The following is a 17,841-nucleotide window of genomic DNA, read 5'->3' on the forward strand; positions in this document are numbered from 1 at the left end:
GACCGTTCATGCAATCTCTCATTTGTAAATACACTAATCTCAAGGGAGAAAGAGATTTCTAAGAGTCTAACAAAAGGAAACCTGTGCATTAATCCAAAATAACACACATCCATAAATTTCTAGCGCCATCATTATCTCAAACTTCCCACCTCACTTTCTGTATTTCTATGCTTCAGAATGCCAAGCTCTTCTTCTGAGGTGCCTGAGTCCCTGGCTGCCCCCCAGGCTTGCATATGCATCCTCAGGGACTCCGGGGAGCTCATGAGAGGCCTGGGCTCCGGTGGACCCACAGGCCCTGGCAACTGCTCCACGGACTAAATGTTTATAAACAGGTGCTGAGCGTCCATGAATACATCCCAATCTGGACACTGTTTGGACTTGAATCCCTATAACTGTCTTTTTTGCAAGCGGATTTCTATATTGTTGAAAGATTACCTTTACTTCTGGGTACCATTAAGTTCACTGTTATTACTTGCATTTTTACCCTACTCACAAGAGGGAAGGAAGGGGCAGGGATTTCCCAATTTTACACCATGAAAATGCAAGAAAAGGAAGAAGCCCTGTGTCCCGGTTGGCCCAGCCACGAGGCCACATGTTCAGACTTGACAAGACCCTGACCTGGACCACCAGTGGCTTCCGCAGGTGCCGGTTCCGCAGCTTCCGGGGCTTTGGCAGGAAGAAATCCGACTGCATCTGTAAGGGAGCAGCGTCCGGCACCTGAAGGTGCGCTCTCCACACCACAGGGACGCTTGCACATGGGCGGCCCGGCCCCACACACTCACGCTGATGGAGTTCAGATGCTGGCGGAAAGTCAGCTCTGCTTCTTTACTGGGAGAGAAAAGCTTCCCATGTCGGCTGTTGGGTGGCAAGGTTGTCGGGACAGCAAAAAGGCCGCCATCTGAGTCACTGCTTCCTGTGCTGGATGGACCAGGCACCAAGAGGGGTCTCGGAGGGTTTCTCAAACCTGGCAGAGGAGAGGAGAGAAGCAATGTGATGGCATTCGCCTAGCAACAGGTCCAGGGTTGCAGAATTCCCTTGGTAAGAACGTCAGAAAGACATTCTCTCGGCAACCCGTTTGGTTGTCTTGAAAGGAGAGACCTCTTATCTCAGTCCCACAGAAAGACTGATTTTCTATCCTTCTCACTGAAATTCTTGTTCCCATTTTGAGTAGACCACTGGTCTCCTGGATGGGACAAAAGCACTCCACCATTTCGCTCAGTGCTCAGGAGTAAGGGCAGATAAGACACCAAAGATGTTCTAGGGCTAGAAGAGCCTTCACGGTCTCTAGTCAGTCAGCTTTCTTGGTGAAGGGTCAGATAACCAATGTCCACTCTGGAGATCATACAGTCTCTGGGGCAGCTCAGCCGTGCACTGTAGCACAACAGCAACTACAGACAACATGTGAACAAATGAGTGTGGCTGTGTGCCAATACAACTTTATTTATAAACAGCAAGCAGTGGGCTGGATCTGGGCTGCAGGCCCATAGCTGGCTGCTCCCTGGTCTAAATCTCTAGTTTTTAGAAAACAGACCCAGAGGTGAAAGAACAGGAAATATGAGAGAGTTAGTATTGTGGGGCCCTACTAGATGTTTTCATCATTGTCCGTGCTGCTGTCAACCACCCTGACCATTCACGGTCAGCCAGCCTGGCCACAGAGCGAAACCCTGTCTCTCCTACAAACAGAAATTAGCCAAGCGTGGTGGCACATGCCTGTAATCCCAACTACTTGGGTGGCTGAGGCAGGAGCATCACATGAACCTAGAACATGGAGCTTGCAGTGAGCTGAGATCACACCACTGCACTCCAGCCTGGGCGATAGAACGAGACTCCATCTCAAAAAAAATAAAATAAAAATTAGCCAAGCGTGGTGGCACATGCCTGTAATCCCAACTACTTGGGTGGCTGAGGCAGGAGCATCACATGAACCCAGAACATGGAGCTTGCAGTGAGCTGAGATCACACCACTGCACTCCAGCCTGGGCGATAGAACGAGACTCCATCTCAAAAAAAATAAAATAAAATTCATTCATAGTAGGGACTGGCCCCCTCTCACATGACCCCTCGCCTGGCCCCCTCTGTCACCCAGGCTGGAGTACAGTGGCACAATCACGGCTCAGTGCGGCCTTGAACTCCTGGGTTCAAGTGATCCTCCCACCTCAGCCTCCCAAATAGCTGGGACCACAGGTATGAGCCACAATGTTCAACTACTTTTTTTATTTTCATATTTTGTAGAGATGAGGTCTTGCTATGTTGCCCAGCCTGGCTTCAAGTGATCCTCTTGCCTTGGTCTCCCAAGGTGCTGGGATTATAGGCATGAGTCACTGCTCTGGGCCTTATTTTACCTTTAAAACTCACCTTTTTTTTTTTTTTTTTTTTTTTGAGAAAGAGTCTCACTCTGTCGCCTGAGCTGGAGTGCAATGGCTCTATTTTGGCTTATTGCAACCTCCACCTTCCGGGTTCAAGTGATTCTCCTGCCTCAGCCTCCTGAGTAGCTGGGATTACAGGCGCCTGCCGCCACATCCGGCTAATTTTTTGTATTTTTACTAGAGATGGGGTTTCACCATGTTGGCCAGGCTGGTCTGGAACTCCTCACTTCAGGTGATCCACCCGCCTCGGCCTCCCAAAGTGCTGGGATTACAGGTGTGAGCCACTATGCCCAGTCTAAAACTCACCATTTTCACACTTAAAAATTTACCATCCTAACCATGATAATCTGCTTTATTATAAATATACTATGGGTTGCAAGCAAGTGAAACTGATGCCTCAGGAAACTGGTCATGCTTGTCTTGGAGTTTTATGTAATAGGAACACAATTTATGACCCCTGAATTTAAATTACTTCCTATATGCAGCTGGGACAGGGTACACTGTGGACTGGCAGATTGTTCTATCATTCTTTCTGGGACTTGTGTTAACCTGTTGGCACCTCCCCTAACTGAAGGATTCTCTATTCTGAGGTTTTACATGTAAAGAAAAACAGAAAAATAACAACCTTCTCAGGGACTTTGAACCAACTCAGCACATTAGTGAGGCTTTTGCTGGCACCATAAAGCAGACCCCAAAGTGACCAGCCTGGCAAAGGCCAGCTTCTTGCCAGCTTCTACACTCCGGGACCCCACAAGTCCTTCATGACAAGCCCTGGCGTCGCCCTCCCCATGAGGAGGCAGTGATTCTGTACCTTCACCGTGTCAGCTGGATTGTGGCAAGCTGGACAGTGGGGTCAGGCAGTGGGGTCAGGCCTCAGGCACACCTGTGCCCTCAGCTTCGGCATGGCCCCTGAAGCCTGAGAGGATGCCATCAGGGCAGCCCAGGCACAGGGAATGTGGCTGCCACAGCCTCACCTGAGGAGCAGGGTGCCGAGCTGGGCGGGAAGGTCTTGCTGCTGCGGAGGGAAGCCTGGTTCCGAGGGCAGCGGGGGCTGCGAGAGCTGACGGTCACCACCTTCCCTGGGGGTGTCACTGACTGCTCCTCCTGCATGGGCCTCACCGAGGCTGTGGAGACGGTGTTTGCTTCCAGAGCCTGGGACGGAAACGGGCCAAACAACACCCAAACTCAGCACATGAGAAACGGCTGCTGCATGCCCTGGAGTAGGAGGCGAGATCGTCATGGAGCTCAGAGAGCACAGTGTCATGACGGCAAAGGCCAGGGCCAGAGACGCCCAGCCTCAGTGTCCCCAGAGTCACTCAGCAGCTTGCCAGTTTTAAAAGTCACTGGTCAGGGAAGTAATAAAAACCCCTCCCTTCCTCACAAGTACCTTTCCACGTGCTACGGCGGAGGTGGGAGGGAGGGGACCAGCCCCAAGTGCCAGCATCAGCTGCGGGAAGAGGTGCCGGATGGCAAGTGTTAAGTGTCAAGAACTCAAAGCTATATTAAAAAGTCAGCACGAGACAGCAGCAGCCTCTCTGTTTGTGAGTCAGAGGAAGGAAATACAGGTCAACTTTCTAGAATCAGACATAAGCGCAGCCGAAGAGCACTCTGCAGGGATGAAGCCCAACCCCGGGGGGTGTGCAGGCCCACGAAGCCCAACCCCGGGGGGTGTGCAGGCCCATGCCACAGCCCGTAGAGCCTGCTGCCAAGCCCTGGGGTCCCTGCCTGGCTCATCGCAGAAATGCCACCACCGCTGAGAAGACTCGGCCAGTACCCCGGCCTCTTGGCTCTCCTCCTCCTCCTCACTCTCCTGAACACCCCACACATTCCACCTGGGGCAACCTCCCTGTGGACTAAGAAGCCCTCCACCCCGTGCTCTCAGCACAGCCCTGCCCGTCTGCTCACCCAGAGCCTTCAGCCCCTAGTCCCCATACCCCGGCCTTTCCCCAGGACCCCTCCCACCGCATGACCCTTCCTATGCTGCTCCTTCCGCCTGTGACAGCAGCTCACAGCCTCCAGCGTCTCCTCATCTCTGGGGCTGGGGCCTTTTGAAGGGCGCTTGTCACAGCTCCACCAGGCAAGAGACAGCCCAGTGCCAGGTGCTGCACCTGGTGGTCTGTCCAGTTTGCCAGGCCCACCCAGTGAGCCTCCCTAACTAGCTCCCGGGGGATGGGAATGCCTTTCTACGTGGGATTCCTACCTGCTCTGTGTCCCAGAACTGCTGCCTGCACTCTCAGGAGGCTACCCTGGCCCCGTCCCTGGGGCACCCAAACACAGGCGCTATGTCTCTCCTCAGCCCCTCCCATGAGCCCACCAAAAGCCAAACCTGAAAAGCCTTCTAAAGGCACTGTCTTTCTGGTCACCACTTACCCAGCCTGGTGTCCCCCCCACCACGCTACCCCCGAGCCACGTTCACCCTCAGGCTTGGCCTCAGGTTTGGGCTCAGTCACCACCTCCCCTGCAAGAACTTTCTTTCCCCCAGCCCCCGTGATGCTCCCCAGGCACATCTGCACATTCCTGCCACCTGTTCATGAACCAACTCTCCGGGGCAAGCCCTGCACGGGCTGGCGGGGGCAGGAGCGGAAAACCAGCAGGAGGCATGGGGAATGCAGGCAGAAGTGAGCATCACTTAGAAGCTGTAAGGTGGCCTGTGTGGAGCAGCAGGTGTGTGGGGGCTCATGAGGGCCCGAGTCCCAAGTCCCCCCAGCACTGGGACATGTGAGCCTCACACACATTCTGACCATGAAACAGCGCTATGGGGTCCACAGTGACCTGCAGCTCCTGCCCCAGTCCATCCTTTGAGCCCCTCACTCATGTCCGGCAGCTTGCCAGCTCCTAAACATGCCATTTCAGGACGGGCCTGCCGTGGACCTTGCCCTCTAGGAGCCAGAGATCCTACTGGACTTGGGGGTGTGGGGTAGGATTACTCCTGGGTGTGCTGTCGGCTCCACCAACTGGCCTCCCTGTGGTAAGGGACCCTTCCCCAGGCTCAGGGACCACCCACACACTGCAGGGACCGTCCTGTCTGGTCCCCAGCTCCACTGTTCTGCTGCGGCACCACATCCCTGCTCTTCTGTGACAGCCTCTGACTTTGCCACATCTGCACACCGGCTGGGATGGTCTTTCCAGAGCAAGAACTACATCCATCATTCCCTCAGTGGAAACCTGTTAACAGTGATTAGATAAGCCAGAAGGCTAGCTCGGCTCCAGGCCTCACTCTGTTACCCCCGGTCCTGTGCAACTGGTCACCACTGTCTTTCTGGTCACCACTTACCCAGCCTGGTGTCCCCCCCACTACGCTACCCCCGACGCTACAACCTTCAGCTGCATGCTTGGGGTTGGCAGACTCCCAGGAATACAAGGAGGCTCACAAGGTACTGCCTCCCTGTTGGCCGTCTTCTCCCACGCCCCACACAGAAAAGAGCACCCAGACCACTCATCACTGCACTTCTGGAGCCGTGCATGTAAGTGGAAACACTCATCAAGAGCCCGAGGATCCCTCCGCAAGGGAGAGCAACGTGGTCTGTGGAGAGCCTCTGTCTTCCGGATCATCTGGGTCCCGGCCTCTCCCCGTTCCTTGAGGTCCTGCAGGTTCCTGGGCCCCTGCCATAGGACCCTGTATCTCTCATCTGGACCCCACCCATGCTGGCCCTAGCTACCCAGCAGGGAGCCCTCCAAGGCTGGGCCTGGCTCCCCTTGGGCCACCAGAGGGGCTGGGCTCCAACCCACTCACCAGCTTGGGGTTGACCTCGGTGGAAATGAGCTTCAGGAGGCAGCTGAGGAGGCGCTGCTTGTGGAAGGTGGTGGGCGGGGAGCCGGGGCGGGGGTCCTGGCGGCCGGGCCCCAACCAGTCGTACTCTAGCTGCAGCTTGCTGGGCTTGCCCATCATGAGGTAGACTTCGGCCAGCGTGAGGCTTTCGGAGGTCTGCAGGTTCCAGCCCTCCTCACGGAGCTGCTGAGCCAGCCGGCTGGCAGGGGCCTCCTTTGGGGGCCTGGCGGCAGGCTGTCCCTGAGGCGGCGGAGGCTCCACGGGGCTCCCCTTCTCTTGGAGCTCCTCTGCAGGTGCATCTGCCAAGTCTTTAGTGCAAACATCCAGTAGGAGCCTGGGCCCGGGCCTTGGGGACGGGCCAGTGGGAGCAAGGTCAGCAGCCTCCTTGCTGACAGGAGCCAGCACCTCTGGGGAGGTCACCCCGCCCGGAGGGGGCTGCTCGCTCCCAGGCCGTGTGTCCGCACAGCGGCACTGCTCGGGGACAATGAGGTCCTGACAGGACTTCAGGTATCGGGGCAAGGGGTCTAGGAGCGAGAGCTCATCCTCCAGGTCTGGGAGCTGGCCACAGGCACACGGCAAGGCCCCTGGCTCCCGGGTGGGACTGTCCCTGCCTTCTGCAGGAGTCTTCTCAAGACATGGCCCGGTGTCCTGGTGCCTGGGAGGAGGCCTGTCGGGAGCGTCCGGGCTGCTCAAGCTTAGGGTGGCCCCCTCCCCAGGGGCGCTTTCGGGGGAACTCTCTCCGGAGCTCTGAGAGGCATCAGCCACAGGAGGGGGCCGCCCAACACCCTTGCCCTCAGCTCCACCCCGCGGGCATTTCACCTGGCCCCGGGCGGTGCCCTGCCCACTCTGGATGCCCAGGATCTGGGCTGGGGGCAGTACGTGGGCATCCTTGGCACTCTGCTTACACCGGCCACCCTCCTGCCAGTGCACTGTGCAGAAGGCCTTGGAGTGCACCACGCGGGCCACGCCCGGCAGCGGCGTCAGTGTGCAGTTCTCGCCTGGGAACAAGTGCAGTGTCACCTTCTCCTGCGTCAGTGCAGAGCATGAATCCTGCAGCTGCCGCTCCTCGAGTGTCTTCCGCTGAGTGCCCGTCAAGGAAGGCCCATGCTGGCTGGCACTGGGGTCCGGATGCTTACCAGGCACATGGCTAGAGACACGAGCCATGCTCCCCACTGGCATCCCCCAGGGTATAAATCATGCCCCCGACCCGGGGCTTTCCTCACACCACTACCCAACAGTGCTGACCTGGGCACTTAGTACCTTCAGGAAATTCACACCTGACATGCACCATGCCTATGTGGGGAGTGGGCAGGGCTGGGAGCCAGCCATGGACGTGAAGAAGGCTGGGCTGACCCTTGGTCGTTTTGCTCAACCTGCTGGCAGGAACGCTCTGGCCACACCCCGTGGGCCAGACACGGGCCACTGACATGATGCAGGGCTGGCTGTGACTGAGTTCTAGCACTGCAAGGCCACAGAGGGGGCTCTACCCCCATGGAATAAGGAGCTCCAGGTTATGGTTCCAGATGTACACCATGTCACAGCACAGTTGTTCTGCCCATGGGGACCATGACGATGACAGGCACGGGGAGGCGCGGTCCGTCTCCGGGCAGCAGAGGCAGTGCAGCCTGGAGGGTTTGCTTTAGCTGGAAAAGGATACAACTCGCACCTCATGGAGCGCCCACTTCTGCTTCAAGAACTCGATGAGGCTGGAGACCTTTCGATGCAGCTCCACGATCATCCTACAGAGGCGAGAGGCAGGAGGAAGTGAGGCTCGCAGAACAGGAGGGAACCGTCAGAAGAGCCCCGAGGCTGCTTACAGCAAGAGGGCGCCAAGAGACAAGGGACCTCCGGAGAGGCACCCAGGAGCGGGCGTCCGCAGGGCCCTTGGCTCCTGTGGCTAAAAGCCAGCCTTTCCAGCTGTGATGGCCGGAGATTCACATGGAGCTAAAGGAAACATCTTTGCCAGCAAAAGGTCTCCGCCAGGATGTGGGTGCTGGCGCACAGCCTCTGCCTAGTCTACCAGCTCCTTCTGGCTTCAAGGGCGGGCGGGCATGGACAGCTTTAATACATTCTGAGGGGAAAGTACACAAGTGGAAGGAACGAAGTACTGGCACGCTATGATGGGTGAACCTCAAAAGCATCACGCCCAGTGAAAGACGCCAGGCCCAGAGGCCTCTGCGTGTGGTTCCATTTCTATGAAATGTCCAGAGTAGGCAAGTCCACTGAGACACAAAGCGGACTGGCAGGTGCCAGCGGCTGTGGGAAGGTGAGCATCGAAGAGTGAGTGCTAAGGCGCACGGGGGCCTCTTCTAGCGTACGAAAATGTTCTGGAGCTGCACAGAGGTGGTGGCCGCACAACACTGTGACTGTGTTAAATGTCACTGAACTGTACACTTAAAAATGGCTAAATTTGCCAGGCATGGTGGCTCATGCCTGTAATCCCAACACTTTGGGAGGCCGAGGTGGGTGGATCACCTGAGGTCAGGAGTTCGAGACCAGCCTGGCCAACATGGTGAAACCCCGTCTCTACTACAAAAATTAGCCAGGTGCGGTGGCAGGCACCTATAATCCCAGCGACTCGGAAGGCTGATGCAGGAGAATCACTTGAACCTGGGAGACAGAGGTTGCAGTGAGCTGAGATTGTGCCATTTGCACTCCAGCCTAGACCACAGAGCAAGACTCCATCTCAGAAAAAAAAAAAAAAAAGAAGCCCGGGCTGGAGTGCAGGGGCGCGATCTTGGCTCACTGCAACCTCTGCTTCCCGCGTTCAAGTGGTTCTGCCTCCCGAGTAGCTGGGATTACAGGTGCCCACCACTGCGCCCGTCTAATTTTTTTTGTATTTTTAGTAGAGATGGGGTTTTACCATCTTGGCCAGGCTGGTCTCAAACTCCTGACCCCATGATCCACCCGCCTCGGCCTCCCAAAGTGCTGGGATTATAGGCGTGAGCCTCCGCAACCCGGCACCTCAATTTTTTATAATGTACAAATGGAAAAGGGTCCATTTCCACGGTGGCACCTTGGGCATACGCGAGCCACGAGTCTCCAAGAAGCGGGTGGGAGAGGAACAGTATAGGCCTTATTGGGCGATAAGAGGAAGGCTCTGCAGTTCCCCTTCTCACTGCGACATCCCCTCCACCATCCCTGCCCAGGTACAGGAGTGCAGCCCAGTGCTCCCTGGACTCCAGTCACCTCCAGACTGCCGTGTCCTTGTGTGATGACAGAGCATGGGGGTGGACCTGCTTCTCCTGCAAGTTCCTTGAGGGAAACACACACACTGCTTCCAGTCCTGGTCAAGCAGTTGGGACCCCTCTGCATGACAAAGGCCATGGTACCTGAGGCGCGGGTTCTGGGCAAGGCTCTGCACGCGGGCCCAGGCATGGTTGTTCCGTGGCTGTAGCTCTATAGGGACTTTCAGAGGCAGGCGCACTGGCTTCTGGTCCTCTTCATCACTCAAGCCTGCAATGGAGAGGAACCATGAAAGTTTAGTGCAGACCAACCTTAAGGTAGAAAACCAAGCGCTTGGCCAGAAAAACCAGTGAAATCAGCTGTGAGCAGATGACCTTGCAAACAGAGGCAAGGACAGCAGAGAAACCCCAGCGAAGAAACTCCAGTGTGGCTGCTCAGGGGTTTGCAAAGGCCACAGACTGGTCCAGAGAGGTCATAGCAGACTCGATCCTGACAACCACCGACCACTCTGCTGACTGCTGCCATGGCTCTGAGCTCAACCTGAGTGGATGTTGGGAGCATTTCAAGTTCAAGAGTGGTCCATGTGCAGCCCTGGGATTAAGCAGGGTCAGACACAAAGCAGCTGTGGCAGTAACGCTGTAGCTCAGCCTGCCCGCCACTGAATGGGACGCCACGGGCACCGCCTCTGGTCCTGGGAGTGCCCATCCACCTACCATCCGGATCGCAGAGCTTCTTCAGGGCCCGGCACATGGGTGCTTTGATCCGCAGGTTCCGCCCTTTATAGCGTACAGTGGTGGCCCTGGGAAAAGAGTTTTGAAGGAACGCTGAGGCCTGTGAGTCAACAGAAGGATGGAAGGGCCAGTACACGGAGAGGCGCTGAGTCAGGCCAGGTGGGGCCTGGCCAAACATCCACCCCAGCCTCTCAAGCCCGCGCAGGACAGTGCGAGGACACGGTGACAAACAAATGGTGACTCTGCACATCCTACTACTCTCCTGACCACACTTCAAACTCCAAGAGACAACTGCTGTGTACAGAAAACGTGCTGTGCCCTCCTGCCTTGGTGACTGGCCTGGCACAAGCTGATGTCCCATTCCTGGAAAAGCCACTGTCCTGGGGTCCCCTCAGACAGCCACCCTTCTCTCCACTGCCCCAGCTCTATGCAGTCCTCCTACTTTGGGCCCTCAGAGCAGAAGCTCTCAGTCCTCCTTCCCATGACCTCTCAGTCTACCTTTCTGTGACCTCTCAGTCCACCTCCCCGTGACCTCTGTGACCTCAGTCCACCTCCCCGTGACCTCTGTGACCTCTCAGTCCACCTCCCCGTGACCTCTGTGTGACCTCTCAGTCCACCTCCCCGTGACCTGTGTGACCTCAATCCACCTCTACATGATCTCTATGGGACCTCAGTCCACCTCCCCATGACCTCTGTGACCTCTCAATCTACCTCTCTGTGAACTGTGACCTCAATCTATCTCTAGGTGACCTCTGTGTGACCTCTCAGTCCACCTCCCCATGACCTGTGTGTGAACTCAGTCCACCTCTCCGTGACCTCTATGACCTCTCAGTCCACCTCCCCATGACCTCTGTGGGACCTCAGTCCACCTCTCCATGAACTGTGTGACCTCAATCCACCTCTAGATGACCTCTGTGTGACCTCAGTCCACCTCTGTGACCTCAGTCCACCTTTTCGTGACCTCTATGTGACCTCAATCCACCTTTCCATGACCTGTGACCTCTAAGTCCTCCTGTCTGTGACCTCTCAGTCCACTTCTCCGTGACCTCTGTGTGACCTCAGTCCACCTCTCCATGACCTGTGTGTGAGCTCAGTCCACCTCTGTGACTTCTCAGTCCACCTCTATGTGACCTCCCTGTCAGGAGTTTCTGATCGGAGAGAAAAACCAACTTGAATTCCAAGGAAAGGACCCCAGTCAAGAAATGGCTCTGGTCAGCGGCCCACTGGCTGGTGAAAGACAACGGGCTTGTGTTTTACAAAATGCTCAGGGCATGTGTATCTTGTTTTTATGGCTTTCTGCCTTAACCAATTTTAGCAGTTCACCAACTCCCAGTTGCACATGTCAGGTAGGAGAGTTGCTGCTTCTGTATTTGCTGTTGCTATTCAATTTCTAAGAAACAGTCTATGAAAAAAGCTACAGAACACATACAGTGTGATTCTAAAGATGCGTAAAAAATTACATTTTCATCTCTGTATGTATCTATATTTGTACCTGTACAGTTACTTCTGTAAACTCACTAAGAAAAAAATTCAGAAAGATACACATGAAATGACTGTAAGTGGTTAGCTCTGATGAGATGAGCAGGATGGAGTGGTGAGGAGGGTCTTATATTTTATCTAGGTATTGTTGGAAAATTGCTTAAAACTTGTGTTTATGTACTACTTGTATAGTTTTAAAAAATCTTATTCCAATACAATGCTGACCAAAATTATCAAAACATGAACAAGAGTCTGCAGCGAGTGCTGCGTGGGAGGGACTCTCCAGACGGTCCCCGCAGTTTGGCTGGAAGAGCAGCCCCTGCTGAGTACATGCATCTGATGGGGTGAGCCAGTTCTGGCAACCTCAGATAGGAAAAAGGGTGACACCACAATCTCCATATCCCAGTAAACAAAGCTGCAATCCCCTTCCTTTTAAAAGGGTCCTAGCTCTAACTTCAGCATTATGCAGTCTCAATACCCCACACATTTTACCATCACCCCAAAAACCTAAGGCTATCAAGTGTTTAGGGCCAAACAAGCCGGGCACGGTGGCTCACACCTGTAATCCCAGCACTTTGGGAGGCCAAGGTGGGCAGATCAGCTGAGGTCAGGCGTTTCAGACCAGCCTGACCAATATGACGAAACCCTGTCTCTACTAAAAATACAAAAATTAGCCAGGCATGGTGGCGTGCACCTGTAATCCCAGCTACTTGGGAGGCTGAGACTGGAGAATCGCTTGAACCCAGGAGGCGGAGGCTGCAGTGAGCTGAGATTGTGCCATCGCACTCCAGTCTGGGCAACAAGAGTGAAATTGTATCTCAAAAAAAATACATAAATAAAATAATAGTGGCTCACACTACTATTGCAGGCTCAGCTCTTTGGGAGGCCGAGGTGGGTGGATCACGAGGTCAGGATATCGAGACCATCCTGGCTAACACGGTGAAACCCCGTCTCTACTAAAAATATAAAAAAACTAGCTGGGCGTGGTGGCGGGCGCCTGTAGTCCCAGCTACTCAGAAGGCTGAGGCAGGAGAACGGTGTGAACCCAGGAGGCAGAGTTTGCAGTGAGCTGAGATGGCGCCACTGCACTCCAGCCTGGGCAACAGAGGGAGACTCTGTCTCAAAAAATAAATAAATAAATAATAAGACCAAACAAACAGAGAGGTCCCAATTGGCAGAAGGGCGGGGGCAGCAGCTGGGTTTCAGTAGCTATGGAAAGCTCAACAATCCCTCGTGCATGACAGCTACTCTTCCATCTATCCATTAACCGTGCCTCCACCCACCCACTCATGTGTCCATCCATCCATCCACTCATGCGTCCGTCTGTTCACCCACGCACCCACCCAGCTACTGACTGAGTGCCTTCTGTGCTGGGAATCAAACATAGGATGCCAAAGAACAGAGTTGAGCTTGGGAAAGCCTGACCAAAGAGGCAAGAAGACGGCAGAAAAAAAGCTTCCGTGCCCTCAACCCCTTTCTGACTGTACAGATTTTCTGTCTTGAGGGATAATTGAGAGAGCATGAGTTCCCAGAGAACAACATGTTCTACTGAGACAAAATTCTTAAACCATCTTAACCGGTGAAATACACAGATAAGTGCCACAGCAGTTTTATGAACATTAATGACATCAGAGCAGGGCTGCAGCAGAAGGAACCAGAGGGAACATTGGTCAAAAGCAGTCATTAAGCATGGAGTCAATTCTTTTTTTTATTTTTTATTTTTTTACTTCTGAGACACAGTCTCACTGTGTCGCCCAGCCTGGAGTGCAGTGGTGCAATCTTGGCTCACTGCAACCTCAGCCTCCTGGGCTCAAGTGATCTTCCTGCCACAGCCTCCCAAGTAGCTGGGACTACAGGAGCCCACCACCACCCCTGGCTAATTTTTTGTATTTTTAGGAGAGAAAGGGTTTCTCTATGTTGGCCAGTCTGGAACTCCTGACCTCAAGTGATTTGCCAGCCACGGCCTCCCAAAGTGCTGGGATTACAGGCGTGAGCCACTGCACCTGGCTCGAGTCAATTCTAAAACAATCTCCTCCAATGAAGTGCTCTGGAAACAAATGGACGTTCCCGCTCACCGTTTTTAATTCCATCTGCCCGAAAACACAACAGCAGTAGGCAAGATTTAAACAGCTGGTGGAGCTGCGTCATGTGGCACCTGTGTTTTCAATAATCACATTTTCCGTTAAACTGCTATTTTGTGACTTCCTTTTTTTTTTTCCTTCAATAAAACTAAGTGCACCCTTCTGCATTCATATGGAACCACTCTGAGATTACAATCCTCCGTCTTCTTTTCTCAAATGGAAGTTCTACGACCAACTTGAGGCTGCGGCACTGAACAAGATGAAGAGCCATGTTAAAGTGCGAAAGCCAGGAGGACCCTTAGGCCTGGTCACAGTCCCGGGACATGGCCCATACCTCCCAACCCTTACCCCAGCCTGGAAGATGTAAGACAGGCCCGGCACAGGGGTTGAAGAGGCGCTGCCTATAGAAAACCACAAGCTGACCTCTAAGTGAGCCCTCAAACAGAGGCTCTATTTACACCCCTGCATGAGTAGCTTTTTTTTTTTTAAAGGCAGAGTCTCACTCTGTCGCCCAGGCTGGAGTGCAGCGATGCGATCTCGGCTCACTACAACCTCTGCCGCCCAATCCAGGGCCTTAGGCGATTCTCATGCCTCAGCCTCCCGAGTAGGTGGGACTACAGGCATACACCACCACGCCTGGCTAATTTTTGTATTTTTAATACAGATGGGATTTCACCACGTTGGTCAGGCTGGTCTCGAACTCCTGGCCTCAAGTGATCCACCTGCCTCGGCCTCCCAAAGTGCTGGGATTACAGACATGAGCCACCACGCCTAGGTGAATGGCATTTCAGAATAGAAACATCATTGCAGAATAGAATAGCATTTCTAAATCGAAAAGAGTAATTCCTCTATGTACATGGGAACTTGGCTTTCCTTTCTGACAGATTTATTTTCTTCTCTGCAAAGCCACTTGATAAATCTAATAAGCACGTGTTAAACTTATGCCTCTGGGTCTGTGAACAACGTAGTAAGCTTTTGCTTTAGGTTAGACTTTACTCAATTCATTTAGTCTTTAGTTTAATTTCATAATTCTAAAACCAAAACAAGATTCACAGTTCATTGAAACAGGTCTGCATGAGAGGTAGGGGCAGCAGCAAGTCAAATACCCCAGTCACTTTGGGGCTGAAATCCAGGGGTAGCCTCCCACAGGCACCTCACTCAATTTCCTGATCTCTCACCTTGACAGGTTTCCTGTTTGTTGGTAAATACGAGTGTCTGCTGGTGAAAGAATGGTCACAAAAGTTGACAGAAGAGAAGGTCCAGAACGGACCAACATGGTACAGTCAACTGATGTTTGACAAGGGTGCAAAGGCCACTCAGTGGAGAAGGGACAGTCCTTTCAGATGATGCAGGTTGACACCCACAGGCAAAAAGCAAAGCTCCACCTAAACTTCACATGGTACACAAAAGTTAATTCAAAGCAGATCATGAATTTAAATGTAAAACTAGAAAATTTCTTGAAGAAAACACAGGGGGACATCTCTGTGACCTTGGGTTAGGCAAAGAGTTCTTAGATGCCACATTAAAAGCATAAACCACAGAAGAAAACAGTGACAGACTTGACTTCATCAAAGTGAAGGACTCACTCTGTGCAAGACAGTAAGTCAACGAAAAGACAGGCCACAGTCTGGGAGGAAGTATTTGCAGATGGAGGATCCAACAGAAAACTTGTGTCTACAACGTACAAAGAATTCTCTAAACTCAAGAAGAAGAAAAAAGGCAGCACAAGATATGAACGGGCACCTCACCAAAGACCCACAGATAGCAAATAAGCAGGAGAAAGATGCTCGGCGTCATGAGTCATCAGGGAAACACATAAAAACCACAGCACGATGCCACTCCACACCTACTAGGGTGCCTTTAGAAAGACAAACACTCCGAACACGCTGAGTGCTGGGGAGCGTGGGAAGCAAATGCAACTCTCCTGGGAGAGTCTGGCAGCTCCATGTAAAGCCAAACACACACTCCCACCTCCTCCTCCCGGGGACCGAAAACCACGCTCACACAAAAATCTAGAGGCAAAGCCTGGTCACTTCTTCACCAACACTAAAAAACTGCGAACAGCCCTGGGTCCCTCCACTCGGGCAAACAGCCCTGGGTCCCTCCACTCGGAAGGGATAACAGAGTGCGACATGCTGACACCGTGGAACACGACTCAGTAGGTCAAAGCACAAGCTGCAGCAGATCCACAAGTCACCGCGCAAGAGCCTCGAGGGCACACTGCTGAGTGGGGACGCCCATCTCAGAAGGCTGCACACCACGATTCCCTTTAGATGGCTTTCTGGAAAAGGCAAAATTACAGGGAATGGAGAGTGGCGCAGAGGGTGCCTGGGGCAAGGTGTGGGGGAGGGACAGAAGGGCACTTGGGGGTTGCTGGCAGTGTTCCGTATCTTGACAGTGGTGGCAGCTACACAACTCTACGAATTTGTGAAAACTTCTAGGACTGTAAGCGAAGAGGCCAATCTACAAAGACTAAGCCTAGGATGATTCCAGTGTGGCGACGACACTCCTGGAAAGGTGCAGCTAGAGAGAGACCAGAGACTGCTGGGGTGCAGCTAGAGAGAGAGATCAGTGGCTGCTGGGGTGCAGCTAGAGAGAGAGACCAGAGAGTGCTGGGGTACAGCTAGAGACAGACCAGAGACTGCTGGGGTGCAGCTAGAGAGAGAGAGAGATCAGTGGCTGCTGGGGTGCAGCTAGAGAGAGAGACCAGAGACTGCTGGGGTACAGCTGCAGAAAGTGAGAGACCACTGGCTGCTGGGGGCACTAGGAAGCAACAGGCAGAGCACAGGGTGTTCAGGGCAGTGAACTGCCCCTGTGTGATGCCGGAAGTGTGGGCACATGTCATTACCCATCTGTCCAAACCCACAGAAGGCACAACGCTGAGTGGGCCTGTAAGTAAACTATGGACTCTGGGTGATGAAGAAGGGTCAAGGAAAGCTCGTGAATTGTGACAAAAGGACCACACGAATGCAAAGAGTTAATAACACCTGTAATCCCAGCACTTTGGGGGTTCAAGGCGGGAGGATAACCTGAGGTCGAGAGTTCAAGACCAGCCTGGCCAACGTGGTGAAACCCCGTCTCCACTAAAAGTACAAAAAATTAGCCGGGCGTGGTGGTGGGCACCTGTAATCCCAGCTACTGGGGAAGCTAAGGCACGAGAATTGCTTGAACCTGGGAGGCAGATGGTTGCAGTGAGCCGAGGTCGCGCCAGTGCACTCCAGCCTGGGTGACAGAGCAAGACTCCGTCTCAAACAAAATAAAACAAAACAAAATAAACCAACACAGTGTTAATAACAGGGGAAATCACGTGTGGGGCAGGGGAGAGGCGTAGCTCTGTACACAATTTTTCTGTAAACTTACTGCTCAAAAACTAAAATGTCTTAAAACAAACTTCCAGAACTGTACGACAAAAACCAAAAAGAAAAAAGTTAAAATACTAAAGCAAAAAAGGGGTCAGGTGCAGAGGATCATGCCTGTAATATCAGTGCTTTGGGAGGCCAAGACGGAAGGGTCACTTGAGCCCAGGAGTTTGAGACCAGCCTGGGCTCTTTTGGTTTTAGAATTGTAAAATTAAATTAAATTAATAGAGGGAAAATCCCGCCTCTATTAAAAAAAAAGGAAAGAAAGAAAAATAACGTACACGTACACACCACACCACCTCCAACAGCATCCCCATCTCTTCTCCATAGGGAACAAGAGGCAGAGCGCCCAGAACGAGGGGCTCTCCTGCTGCAAACTCTACACTACCTTCCTGAGACAGTGGGAGCTACTGGAACCCCTCCTGTGCTCAGAGCCAGGTCTGGCCCAGCCCTCCAGCCTCAGCTCTGCACTCTTCCCCTCCCCTCCCCTCCTGAGGCTTCCATGACCCAGTTCCTCCTTCCCACCTTCCTTTCCCTGGGTTAGGTGATTCCCCAACTCTGTGTGTAGCCCCTGCTCGCTTCTTTCTTGAAGACCTTGGCCACCACCTTGGAAAAGCCTTCCCTAGATGCCCCAGGCAGGTTCCCTTCCTGCCAGGTGCCATGTCTGCACCCACCTGCCACGTCAATTTCACGATGACTTTCATCCCCAGTTACTGTGCATGCCGACACCACACACTAAGGTGACCTTCTCAATGGACCTGCATCAGCTGCCACACCACAGCTGTCGCCACTGCATAACCGGCACCCATTCCTGTGCCAGGCACACACAGGTACCCAGACATTTCTAGAACCAATGATCACACTACTCAG

General features: G+C 53.4%; 1 protein-coding gene across 1 annotated transcript in view; it reads right to left on the minus strand.

Annotated features, from left to right (window-relative positions):
- CRAMP1L (Crm, cramped-like (Drosophila)) overlaps positions 1 to 17,841 on the minus strand; it is a 62,492-nt gene that overhangs the window by 14,434 nt on the left and 30,217 nt on the right. Inside the window, exons 6-12 of the mRNA XM_011957475.1 lie at positions 10,035 to 10,120; positions 9,468 to 9,591; positions 7,793 to 7,874; positions 6,100 to 7,215; positions 3,341 to 3,518; positions 783 to 964; positions 619 to 693 (exon numbers count right to left, since the gene is read on the minus strand). Coding sequence (XP_011812865.1) covers positions 619 to 693; positions 783 to 964; positions 3,341 to 3,518; positions 6,100 to 7,215; positions 7,793 to 7,874; positions 9,468 to 9,591; positions 10,035 to 10,120 — 1,843 coding nt within the window. The remainder of the gene's footprint in view (positions 1 to 618; positions 694 to 782; positions 965 to 3,340; positions 3,519 to 6,099; positions 7,216 to 7,792; positions 7,875 to 9,467; positions 9,592 to 10,034; positions 10,121 to 17,841) is intronic.

Source organism: Colobus angolensis, unplaced genomic scaffold, assembly GCF_000951035.1.
Source record: "Colobus angolensis palliatus isolate OR3802 unplaced genomic scaffold, Cang.pa_1.0 Scaffold443, whole genome shotgun sequence".
NCBI classification, from domain to species: domain Eukaryota; kingdom Metazoa; phylum Chordata; class Mammalia; order Primates; family Cercopithecidae; genus Colobus; species Colobus angolensis.